General features: G+C 43.0%; 1 protein-coding gene across 1 annotated transcript in view; it reads right to left on the minus strand.

The window, feature by feature from the left end:
- Positions 1-13,140, minus strand: part of ITGAL (integrin subunit alpha L) — a 164,139-nt gene that overhangs the window by 59,900 nt on the left and 91,099 nt on the right. The window contains exon 19 of the mRNA XM_033946954.1: positions 12,357-12,430. Within this exon, the coding sequence (XP_033802845.1) occupies positions 12,357-12,430 (74 nt within the window). The remainder of the gene's footprint in view (positions 1-12,356; positions 12,431-13,140) is intronic.

The following is a 13,140-nucleotide window of genomic DNA, read 5'->3' on the forward strand; positions in this document are numbered from 1 at the left end:
AAATAAATATTTTAAACTATTGCCTATTTTTGTAATGCATTTTTTGTACAAGTTACAGATCTTTATGCAATGATTTGTAACATTAAAATATTAATGCTTGTAATGTGCCATCAACTTGTATTTGAGTCCTAGCATCTTGATGAACATTAGCAAGTTTACGAGACAGAATACATTTCTCCTACTGTAAACCGCGTCGAACTCTATGAATGTGGAGATGATGCGGTATACAAACCTAAGGATTAGATTAGATTAGAATACCAGGGCCGCCATCAGGGCAGTACTACCAGTCCTGCATTCAGGGGCCCGGAGCTGACAGGGGGCCCGGGCTCCCCCAGGGTCCTAGGCAGTGTTCTAAGGCAGGGGCGCCAGTAGCTCGCCAAGGCAAAGTGAGTCGATCACCCAGGACTCACTTTGTCTTGGCGATCTAATCTATCGGGCCGATCAGTCTTCCTCTCCCTGACATCAATTCTGCAGTCGGAGAGGAAGTTCGGGCCAGCCAATCGCTGTCTGGCTGGGCGGAACTTCCTCTCCGATGGCAGAATTGACGTCGGGGAGAGGAAGACTGATCGGCCCGAAGCAGGGAGAGCATGCGTCGGTGTCGGCTTTGGGGCCTGTTATCCATTGGTGGGTCCTGTTCCCCGATGGCAGCGGCAGTGGCAGTGGCTTGGGGAACGGCAGGGAGAAAGAAAGAAAGGAGGCAGGCAGGGAAACAGAAGGAAAGAAGAGAAACAGAAAAAAAGAAAGAAAGGTCAGGGAGAGAGGAAGAAAAAGTTGGGGGAGGGAATGAGGTGTGGAGGAGAGAAAGCATACAGGCTGATAGAAGGGAAGAAAGATTGGATGCACAGTCAGAAGAAGAAAGTGCAACCAGAGACTCATGAAATCACCAGACAAGGTAGGAAAAATGATTTTATTTTAAATTTAGCAAAGTGGAGGCAGTATTACCACAGTTTTCAAAGGAATATGCCCAAATAACTTAATAGTTAACTGGGTAAATTCCCAGAGATGAAAACTTCCCTTCACTTACTATGCACAGTTCTGAATTTATATCTGCTTTCTATATTTTACAATATGGTCCCCTTTTACTAAACCGCAATAGTGGTTTTTAGCGCAGGGAACCTATGAGCGTCAAGAGCAGCGCTGGGCATTCAGCGCAGTTCCCTGGGCTAAAAACTGCTATTGTGATTTAATAAAAAGGATGGAGGGTATATTTGTCTATTTTTGTATGGTTGTTACTGAGGTGACAATGCATAGAGTCATCTGCCTTGACCTCTTTGAAAAAAACCCAGAATAGGAATGATAATTAACATTTTCTCAGCGTATAGTGTGCTTTGTGTTTTTTAATTTTATTGTTGGTAGATCATTTTGACTTGGTCATTTTAAAGTAGCTCACAAGCTCAAAAAGTTTGGGCACCTCTGAGCTAGAGCGTTGAAACTGTGTATTTCTATTTTATCCTCCCTTTTACAAAACTGTGGAGCGTTTTTTAGCGCCAGCCATGGTGGTACCAGCTCTGATGCTCAGAATTCTATGAGCATCAGGGCTGCTACCACTGTGGCTAAAATCCACACTACAGTTTTGTAAAAGAGTGAGGGGTTAGTTTGTGATGACATATTCCATACTAGGCGAAGGTGTTTTCTGTGTTCTGTGTGTTCGAAAGACATGGTTTTCTGTTAGGATTGACGGTGTAGGATTGATCTGTGCTGGTCTGGCTTGTTTAGTTTTACAATGGGTGTATTGATGTACTGCTCACTGCAATATGTAAGATGCTGCCTTTTCCTAGGTACTCATGTGTGACGTGTGGTTTGTTACTAAAAATCATGTTTTTCTTACAGATGGGGGGGGGGGGGGGGTGCCAAAAATGATGGGCCCCGGGTGATACATATGCTACGTACGCCACTGTATGTAAAGATACCAGAAAGCTGGCGTAGCAAAAACTTTAAGTAAATCTCACGGGCACTCGTTTCAAGTTTCAAGTTTATTGAGATTTTGATTTAAACACAATATCAAATATTTTCAATGCGTATAACAAAAATAAATTTGGGGAAATAAATAAAACCATTTGAACAATAAACATACAAACATATCCATAGATGATTAAAATTACATAAGGAGTACAAGGATAAACTACATTTGTTTAAAAATGCGTTCTCCGCACCTGCTCATAAATTTGTTGACTGGAAGGATCCAGCAATGTGGCCAGATGCCATTCAGAACAAAGACAGAGAAAGAATTGTGCAATTTGGATTAATGATGGAAGATGATTTAAAGCAAATGGCACAGTCTATGAGTAAAGATCTTGACGGATGTTCTTTTTATGAATATCTCCTCTATGCCAAATCACCCAATGGACGTGAGAAGATTTTACGGGACTGGCTTAGGTGGAGCATTAGCAGAAAAGTATGTGTGTATTCGGCCCATGGAAGAAGGGGGGCATCGGGGGGGGGGGGGGGGGGGTGCGTGGGGGGCCCAATAGGATTGCTCAGTAAGGGGCCCAAAAATTTCTGATGGCGGCCCTGTAGAATACAAAAGTAGATTGCCAAGCCTTTCTTCTGTGCAGTATAAATTTGATGATGTCGCCACTATTGCATCAAATGTGATCCTCTGTCTCCAACACTGCCCCATCTGCAGATGCCTAGATGGTGGTACATAGTTAATCTGACATCTCCGCTGAAACCTATCTACCTTGGGAGGCCCTGCTGGTAGTAAAACTACCAATGACATAGCTTTCAGCTTCTCAGGTGCATGCAAGCCCAGTAGCACGACAAGCCTATGTACCATAATTGGAGATTAATGCTTACCTTGTACAATAAGGGAAAGCAGCAGAAGCCATATGGCTGCCCTCAGGTGAAACAGCTGCATGTCCTGTTACACACAGGCAAAAAGTGACTTCAAGACAACCAGGGTAAATGTGAGCATTCCAGAAAGAACACAAATCCACAAAGCTAAACAAGCTTTTGTTGGCAGTTTTATTTTTCCAGGTCTGTGAGGAGAGGGAGTGTCCTGTCCTGCCTCTGTCAGCTGCGGTGCTACACTAGGATTGGTCAAGGGGAAGAGAGCTGAGCTCCATCCTCTCTGTTCCAGTCAAAGCAGTGTAGTCAAAGCCTTCAGAGGATTCAGAGCTTCCCCTTGAAGGTGGGCCACTTTTGCTTCATGGAATTTGATTGGTTGAGCAGGCAGCAGACAGCAAGAGAGGCTGCCTGTTCAACCAATCAAATTCAGAGAAGTGCCTTCAGAGAGCTGGAAGATTCCCCAGCCAACAATGTTTATTTTATTTTATTTTTTTCGGCTGATGCAGTTTGATTGGCAAGCTGCACCAAGCAAAAATTAAACAAAAACAAACAAACAACAAAGAAAAAAACTATATCTGCAGGGCTGGGTATTCACTGAAGGCACTGGCCATAGGCCACCGAGCCTCAGGGTATGCTGTTTGGACTCCTGTGCTAACCTGTTGAAATGGAGACCTGTGGGAAAGATACCCTGTTGAACTTCCACTGCATTTTGCCTTTTAAATGGAGGTTGGCTTTTTCTGTTTTTTGCGACTGACTCAGGCCCCGATGCTCAAAATTTACTGAGCCTGTAATGTTTGATGCTAAACCAATTCTAACTGGTTTAACATACAAGCATTTTAGCTTCTGATGCACAAAAGGGTTCTGCACTGTCTTTTCTATTCCTTGTAGCAGCCTCCGAGAATACTATGAAAATGTGTTACAACGAGCTCATTAATATTAAAATGAGCACTCTGGGCAATTCCCAGATATTGTCGGGTGATGTGGAAGTGCTTTCCTCTGGATTGAGTCACGCAAGAATGTTTTGATTTTTGGCTGAATTGAACTGTATGTGATAAGTCAGGCTGTTTTACCTCCAGCTGAACTTTTCTTTTAGAGGACTGCCGCCACTTTGTATTGGCTTACTGACACGCTTTTTATGATTCATGTTATTCAATACATTCTCTTTTCAAGAATCCCAGTAAAAATATATATGTGATACAGATTGCTTTATAAAGATTCAGACTCCTGAGGCAGGCCAAGTAGCCGAAACACGTGTGTGTTGAGTCTCAATCACAATAAAGTAATTGAGCATTACAGGTCACCTTTTCTGTTTTTCTTGTGTCTCTACCATGTGAAGGTAGGATCTCCTGTTTAGGTGTGACAGTTATAAATAATGCACAAGAAGCTAATATTTATTTATAGAGTCTTTAAAATGATATCAGGTAAGGAAAAAGAAACTGGCGGAAAATAATTCAGAAAATGTTTTCCAAGAAATCAAATAGAAGCAATAATCACCATTAGCCTACAATAAGGGAGGGATAAAGGGAAAATTAGCCAATACTAAACTAAACTAAACCTTAAGTTTATATACTGCATCCTCTCCATAATTATAGAGCTCGGCACAGTTTACAAGAGTTTAATAAGGGAAGGAGTAGCATAAAGGGGTTGGATGTTGAGTCCAGGGAGGAAGAGAACATTACAATTTTGTGCAGAGCCTAGTTTTCAGGTGCTTACGGAATAATTGGAATGGAATGGAGCTAGATATAAGCAGATAAGCTGCTTGTGTCATATAGAACCCCCAGAGATTTATCCACCAACAAGACACCAATTCCTGTATGAGCTAGCATAATTGGAATGGAATGGAGCTAGATATAAGCAGATAAGCTGCATGTGCCATATAGAACCCCCAGAGATTTATCCACCAGCAATACACCAACTCCCGTATGAGCTAGCAGAAATTCCAGCAGTTCTTTGGTCTCAAAAAAAATGTAATATTTACTACAGTGGCATAGTAAGGGGGTGCAGGGGGCGGAAAGGAAGGCAGAACACATCGGGCACTGGCACCTCTCCTATTCCATCCTGCGGCAATGAGAGGGGTCTCTAAAAAGCACTCTCCCCCTACCAGTGGCATACCAAGGGGGGGGAGGGGGAGGTCCACCCCGGGTGCAGTCTTAGGGGGGTGCACAGCTGGCCAGGTCCGGAAAATTCTACCAGGCCAATCAGCCTGTCTCTCCCCGACATCAATTCTGCCATCGGAGATGATGTTCGGGCCAGCCAATCGCTGCCTAGCTGGGTTGAACTTCCTCTTCGACGGTAGATTTGACGTTGGGGAGAGGAATGCTGGTCGGCCTGACGCAGGGAAGTCGCAGGAAATGAAAGCTTGGGGCGGCAGCGGCTTTGGGGCATGTTCCTCAATGGCGGTGACTTGGGGGGCTGTTCCCCGATGGCAGCGGCAATGGCTTGGGGGAGGGCAGGGAGAAAGAAGGAAAGAAGGGAAACAGAAAAAGAAAGGGGGCATGAATAGAGAAAAAAAGAAAGGGAGGCAGGGAGAAAGAAAGGGCAGGGAGAGAGGAAGAAAAAGTTGGGGGAGGGAATGAGGTCTGGAGGAGAGGAAGTAGGCTGAAAGAAGGGAAGAAATATTGGATGCACAGTCAGAAGAAAGTGCAACCAGAGTCTCATGAAATCACCAGACAACAAGGTAGAAAAAATGATTTTATTTTAAATTTAGTGATCAAAATGTATCTGAATTTATATCTGCTGTCTATATTTTGCACTATGGCCCCCCTTTTACTAAACCACAATAGCGTTTTTTAGCGCAAGGAGCCTATGAGCATCGAGAGCAGACCTGGGCATTCAGTGCAGCTCCCTGCGCTAAAAACTTCTATTGTGCTTTAGTAAAAAGGGAGGGGGGTATTTGTCTATTTTTGTATGGTTGTTACTGGGGTGACAGTGCATAGAGTCATCTGCCTTGACTTCTTTCAATAAACCTCAGAATAGGAATGATAATTAACATTTTTTCGGCATATAGTGTGCTTTGTGTTTTTTTAAAATTTTATTGTTGATAGATCATTTTGACTTGGTCATTTTAAAAGTAGCTTGCAAGCCCAAAAAGTGTGGGCATCCCTGAGCTAGAGCGTTGAAGCTGCGTGTTTCTGCCGTAAACCGGAAGTTGCATCAGAGACGACCTTTTCGGCAGCCATATGCAACTACAAAGCTCCGGCTGCTGTAAGAAGGCAGTTTAGACATCGGCGGCCACAGGGCAGGGAGATTTGTCGGACCGGGCCTGTTGTCTGGGACGGGGTGGGGGGGGGTGGGGGGTGGAGAAAGCGCCATGAATGGTAAGGGGCAGGGAGGGAGAAAGGGAGAAAAGGTGGGTGGAGAGGAAAACAGGGTAAAACAGAGGGGGGAGAAGGACGCTAAAAGCACATGGGGAAGACAGAGGGGGGAGAAGGACGCTGAAAGCACTTGCGGAAGACAGAGGGGGAAGAAGGACGCTGAAAGCACATGGGGAAGACAGAGTGGGAAGAAGATGCTGAATGGAAATGGGAAACAGAGAGTGGGGAGAAGATGCTGAAGAGAAATGAGGAACAGAGAATGGGGAGAAGATGCTGCAGGAAAATGGGGAAGAGAGAGTGGGGAGAAAATTCTGAAGGGAAATGGGGAAGAGAGAGTTGGGAGAAGACGCTGGCAGGGAAGAAGACAGAGATGCCAGACTATGGGAGGAGCAGAGGGAAGAAGATGGGTGCCAGACCAATTTGGAAGAAGGGAGAAAGGGAGAGGCACAATAACAGAGCAAATGGAAGATGCAGAGAGAAGAGAGACAGTGGATGGAAGGAAGAGAGTAACAAGAAGATGAGGAAAGCAGAAACCAGAGAAGACAAAGGTAGAACAAAAATTTTCTATTTATTTATTGCTTTAGGAGACATGTGTCACTGTTTCTGTGGTGTTGCAATGTATGCAGAGTCCAGCTTCTTGCTGGTTCAATTTAACCTTTGTCTATGTATTTCTATTTTATTCCCCCTTTTACAAAACTGTGGAGCATTTTTTAGCGCCAGCCGTGGTGATAGCAGCTCTGATGCTCAGAATTCTATGAGCGTCAGAGCTGTTACCACCGTGGCTAAAATCCACATTACAGTTTTGTAAAAGGGGGAGGGATTAGTTTGTGATGACATATTCCATACTAGGCGAAGGTGTTTTCTGTGTTCTGTGTGTTCGAAAGACATGGTTTTCTGTTAGGATTGATGGTGTAGGATTGATCTGTACTAGTCTGGCTTGTTTAGTTTTACAATGGGTGTATTGATGTTGTATTGCTCACTGCAGTATGTAAGATGCTGCCTTTTCCTAGGTACTCATGTGTGACGTGGCTTGTTACTAAAAATCATGTTTTTTGTACAGTTGGGGGGGGGGGTGCCAAAAAATGATGGGTGTCACATATGCTAGGTACGTCACTGCTCCCTGCTACTTCTTCATATCTTCGCCAGCAATGAGCAGGATGTTATACACAGTGCTTGGGTTGCCTCATCCCTCACACTGAAATCATTTCCTGTTTGTGGGTCCAGGAAGTGATGGCTGCAGGAAGGCTTAACTAGATTGAGAAGGGTTACCAAATGACTCCAGGAAAAGGAGGACGGTTTGAGACATCCGGGTTTCACTTCTATTCCTTTCAATGGAAGTGAAACCCAGATATATCAATCTGTCTACTGTTTTCTGGAGCCATATGGTAACCCTAGGCATGAGCAGCGGTACGACAGCTGGTGAAGAGATACATAGGGGGCGTGGTAATGCTGGATAGCGGGGAAGAGCGCATCCATGGGAGGAAGTGCACTGTGCGGTGATGCTGGACACCTCTGTCCTGGGCCCCAACTTCCCTCACTATGTCATTGGTTTACCACTATAAATAACACACTTTAGAAGGCAATCTCAATATACTGTATATGTGACACAAGGCCTCTTGAATGCAAAGTGAAGAAGTCTTTCTTGTGCTTTTGTGTCACCTAAATCAAAATCAGGAAAAATATGAACAGTTGAACCCCATAATCACTCTCGTACAGTGGCGTACCTAGCATATGTGACACCCGGGGCCCATCATTTTTTGACATCCCCCCCTCTATATGAAAAATATGATTTTTAGTAACAATCTACATATCGCACAACAAGAGTGTACCTAGGAAAAGGCAGCATCTTAAACACTGCAGTGAGCACTAGAATACCAACACATACATTGTAAAACTAAACAAACCAGATCCTGCACAGTCAATTGATCCAGTACAGTCGATGCTATCAGAAAGCCATGTCCCTTTCATACACACAGACAGATACACCTTTGCCCAATATGGAATAATCACAAACTAAAAATAGAAATATGTAGACAAAAGTTAAACTGAACTGCCAAGAAACCAGACTCTGCATACAATGCAACACCACAACACCACAAAAACAGTAAGACATGTCCTCTAATACTGTGCAAAATATAAAGACAGTAGATGTTAATTTGAAAAACTGATACATAACAATCACCACTTTACAAATTAACAAATAAAAATAAAACAAATAATGAGAAATATGAAAATACCATTTTATTGGACTAATCCCGGTAAGCTCGGTCCTCATCCCCACAAACCACCTGATTCCATCCACACAAGCCTTGAATTGTTTTATATTGAACTTATTATATTAAAGTATAAAAAGAAACAATATTCTGTACAATTCTCAATTTATAAATCAGCGTCTTCTCCCCACTCTCTCTTCCCCATTTCCTTTCAGCGTCCTCAGCCCACTCTCTCTCCACTTTCCTTCAGCACACGCACATAAAAACAAGCAAGTAATTTTATATCATTTTCATTCTATTCATTCATAGAAATTAAAGTCTAAATAATGCCAGTCATATAACAAAACATGATTTTACAAAAATAATTCCCTGCAGTCAAGCCCGCAAGGATTACTAGATGTCTTTCAGCAGCTCCCCTCCCTCCCTCCCCGTTACCTTCATGGCCAAGTCAAAATGATCTACCAACAATAAAATTTTAAAAACACAAAGCACATTGTACGCAGAGAAAATGTTAATTATCATTTATATTCTGCGGGTTTTCAAAGAGGTCAAGGCAGATGACTTTATACAATGTCACCTCAGTAACAACTATACAAAAATAGACAAATATACCCCCTCCCTTTTTATTAAATCACGATAGCGTTTTTTAGCGCAGGGAGCTGTGCTGAATGCCCCACGCTGCTCTCGACGCTCCCTGCGCTAAAAACTGCTATTGCAGTTTAGTAAAAGGGGCCCATAGTGCAAAATATAGACAGCATATATAAATTCTCAAAACGGACACATTTTGATCACTAAATTGAAAATAAAATCATTTTTCCTACCTTTGTTTGGTAATTTCATCAATCTCTGGTTTATTCTTCTGACTGTGCATCCAATATTTCTTCCCTTCTTTCAGCCTCCTGTATGCTTCCTCTCCTCCAGACTTCATTCCCTCCCCCAACTTTTTCTTTGTTTCATCCTGACCCCTTCTTTCTTTCTCTCTCCATGCCCCCTTTCTTTCTGTATGTCTGTCTTTTATCGGCCTATTTCCCTCCTTAATCAGGATGCTAAACTTTTTGCCGCGATCTTGGCGCATAGATTGAATGCTTTTTTGCCACTTTTGATCCATGAGGACCAGGCCGGCTTTATGCCGGGCCGATATGCGTCAATGAATCTGGTCAGGGCTTTGATGGCCCTTCATTCCAGGTGGGGTTTGGAGGGCGAATCGGCTATTGTAGGCCTGGACATGGAGAAAGCATTTGATAGTATCTCTTGGCAATATCTCTTCTGGGTTTTGCGTCAGTTTGGCATAGAGGGGTCTATTCATCATTGGATCAGTAGCTTGTATATCCAGCCGCAGGCCAGACTTTTAGTCAATGGTCAGTTTCTCTCTCTCTCCGTGCCCCATTTCTTTCTTTCACCCTGCCCCCTTCTTTCTTTCTCTCTCCATGCCCCCTTTCTTTCTCTATGTCTGTCTTTCTCTCTCTTTTCCCATGCCCCATTTTTTTCTTTCTTTCACCCTACCCCCTTTCTTTCTTTCTGGATCCCTGTCCCCCCCCCCCCTTGCTTTCTTTCTGGCTCCCTGGCTCCCCCCCCCTTTCTTTCTTTCTCCCTTCCCTCCCCCATGCCGCCGCTACCACCACCATGCTGCCACCACCGCCGGGGAAAGGCTGCCAATGGCCATTGTAAACAAGCCGGCGCCAAATTCGCCCTCCTTCTTTTCCCGCGGGCCGACCATCTCTGGCTGCCCGACGTCAATTCTAACGTCAGAGAGGACGTTCCGGGCCAGCCAGGCAGCGATTGGCTGGCCCAGAACGTCCTCTCCGACGTCAAAATTGACGTCGGACGGCTAGAGTTTTCTCGGCTTGGGGAAGAGAAGCAGCAGGGAGGGAGAATTCGGCGCTGGCTTTTTTCTGTTAACGGCAATGGCAACCTTTCCCCGGCGGCAGCCTATTGCCCGGTAAGTGGCCAGCTGAACACCCCCTCGGGCCTTGCACCCGGGGCGGACCTCCCCCCCCACCCCCCCTTGGTACGCCACTGCTCTCGTAGATGATAAAAATAAGCTAAAAAAACAAAATTATATTCATGTGCTAAGGCAAAAGTCACAAGGAATGTAGTCCTGTCAGGACTAGTCGGTGATGACATTAAGAGAACTCTCAAGAGGGAACAAGGACCTTTTGCATTAATTGGAGCAGAATTACTTGGTAAACTTCCCAATACAAGATATTACGCTCTCATTATAGGGGGCATCATTTATCTTAGTATCAGCAATATCTCTTGAAGATACTTCTGAATCATCTCCAGCAGGGATATCAAAGGAGACTTTGGAAAATTCATGTCTATTATTCCTCTACAACTGATTTCTATTCCATTTTACAACTTATTACCTCTTTCTTTAACCAGTGCCACTTCCAGCTTTTTTATTTTCACTCATTTGTTCTTTTAATTTCCCCAATCTTACATCCTTGCCAATTAACTGCTCTCTAAGCACTACCACCTTGTCACAACATCTTCCAAATTCACATTTAAACCGTAACAAGTTATTTTCAAAAAGGAGTCTAGAGTTTTAAAGGCCTCCTAATATAGGAGCCAGCTCTGTGGGTGCTTAAGCACCTCCAAAATTGAGCAAACATTGAGTCCAGGGAAAGGTAATTTCCATTGAGTTTAGCACCCCCAATCATTTTGAAAAATTGGCTCCTATGCCTCCTAGATGGCATCCAGATTGACTACTGCTGGTTTCTTTAAATCACAAAATGTGTGTGCTTTGAATTGCATTATGAACTCTCACCTTGATTTAATTGCAAGGTAGATCTTCTCCCCAAGAAGAAACTCCTCCAACTGAAGTTTGAGACCCTGATAGCCCTTCAGAATTGGGGCATGATTCCTCATTTTCTCTGGCTATTGACCTTACTCCTACTAATAAGTTTGAAGTACTTCTGGGTTGCTGAGGCGCCAACTCTGTTTCAGGCTCAATGATGCCCAGTTGACATTAAGATTTGTAGTTTCACCTATTTGGCTTCTGAATCAGCTGTCGTAGCTCTGCAGAGAAGAGAACTAGAACCTGAGAGAGTCATCTGGTCCAAGCATGGCATCTGACCATTACTTGGAGTACTGGTAATTACAATCTTTCTGCTTTCTCATCTCTTGATAGCTAAGCAGAAATGCGGATCAGATGCCAAGTTGGGAGAGCACTAACAACACTTCTGCTCCTGATGCCATTTTGGTCTCACTGTGTACTTCAAAATCTTTCATGGCTCCACTGGAATCAGCGACCTCAATATCATACAAAACAATTAACAAACCCAGATATTCTGATTCCAACTGAATTTATTAAACTTTTAAATATAATGTTAGCACTTGCTGTTCACTTGTTCATCTGTTTTACTACTTGGGATCTAGCTAGGTACCTGGGACCTGGGTTGGCCACTGTTGGAAACAGGAAACTGGGCTTCATGGACCTTCGGTCTGTCCCAATATGGCAATTCTTATATTCTTCTGTACCTTATTATATAAACCATTAGAAAGATAACTCACAACTTAATTATTTAGAATGGTGGAACTATGTATGTACAATTAGAAAATATGAAGAAATTGTAGCTATTAAGAACCACTCTTATTCTCATTTTTGCAAAACTTGGACACCTTTGGACCATTACTGTACAATGATTGAGTCATTTGTATCCCATACAACAGCATGCTCATTATTCAATTTAACATAATTTTTTCTGTTATTTGATTTGCTGTTGTTTATTATTATGGGCCTGTTTTACAAAGCCGCGCTAGCGGCTGTTGCGCGGTAACAGCCCTGATGCCCATTGAGATTTAAAGGACTTCGGGGCTGTTGCTGCACAGCAGCCGTTAGTGCAGCTTTGTAAAACAGGCTGTATGTTTCTTATAAAATCAATAAAGATATTTGAAAAAAAAAAAAAAATTTCAAAGCAAGGGAGAAGAGATCATGGCATGAGGCTCCAAGACAATAGACTCAGGAATAACACCAATAACAATTTCTAGTAGGAAAAGGAAAGTGAAATGGGCAGGTCTAGGAAGGGGCTGCTTTACATACCCAGAGGAGTGGAAGACAATTCTCAAATCTGTTTCACATACTCCATCTTCACCACAGTTCTTCTCAAAAGGAATCTGAAAAAGTAGAAAGGGGGAAACTTTAAGGATGATGCTACAATTGGTTATCTTTTAGCCAAGTCTTGAGCTGACAGGAAATCATATTTAATTTGAATAGACATAGATGCTTAATAGTGTCTTTGTCTAGTGTTGAGCTTGGTGTGGTAACAAAATGGGCAGGCTCTCATCTATCTATATGAGAGAGAGAAAGGCTCTCATTACTTAATTATTACTTACACATAAAAATAATTTACGGAAAATATTTTGGGGCTTATGCAACAAAGTATAGCAGGCATGCTATGGCAGTTTAGAGTGTACTAAAAATAAGAATTTCCAAAAATGCATCTATTTTATAAAAGAAATAGACACCCACATCACGTAACGGGTCATGGATTTCTGCGATACAACCAAAGTAGTTTATACTCAGTATATGCAGGTACTTTCTTTGTCCCTAGTTGGCTCACAATTTAAAGTTTTTGGACCTGAGGTAATAGTAATTTTCCCAAGAGGGGCCATATGGAAATTAAACATGGTTTCCCAGGTTCTCAGTCCACAGCATTAACCATTAGGTTACTTCTCCACTCTACATAACAATGCTATTCTGTCTGAATTATGGCTTTGAAAAACCTACGTGTATGTATATCATGGTAAAGGCGGCATTATTTTTTAATGTACCTACTTTTTGGGGGTACATAAGCATCACCATATTGGGACAGATTCAAGATCCA

The sequence above is a fragment of the Geotrypetes seraphini genome, chromosome 5 (genome assembly GCF_902459505.1).
Source record: "Geotrypetes seraphini chromosome 5, aGeoSer1.1, whole genome shotgun sequence".
Classification (NCBI taxonomy): Eukaryota; Metazoa; Chordata; class Amphibia; order Gymnophiona; family Dermophiidae; genus Geotrypetes; species Geotrypetes seraphini.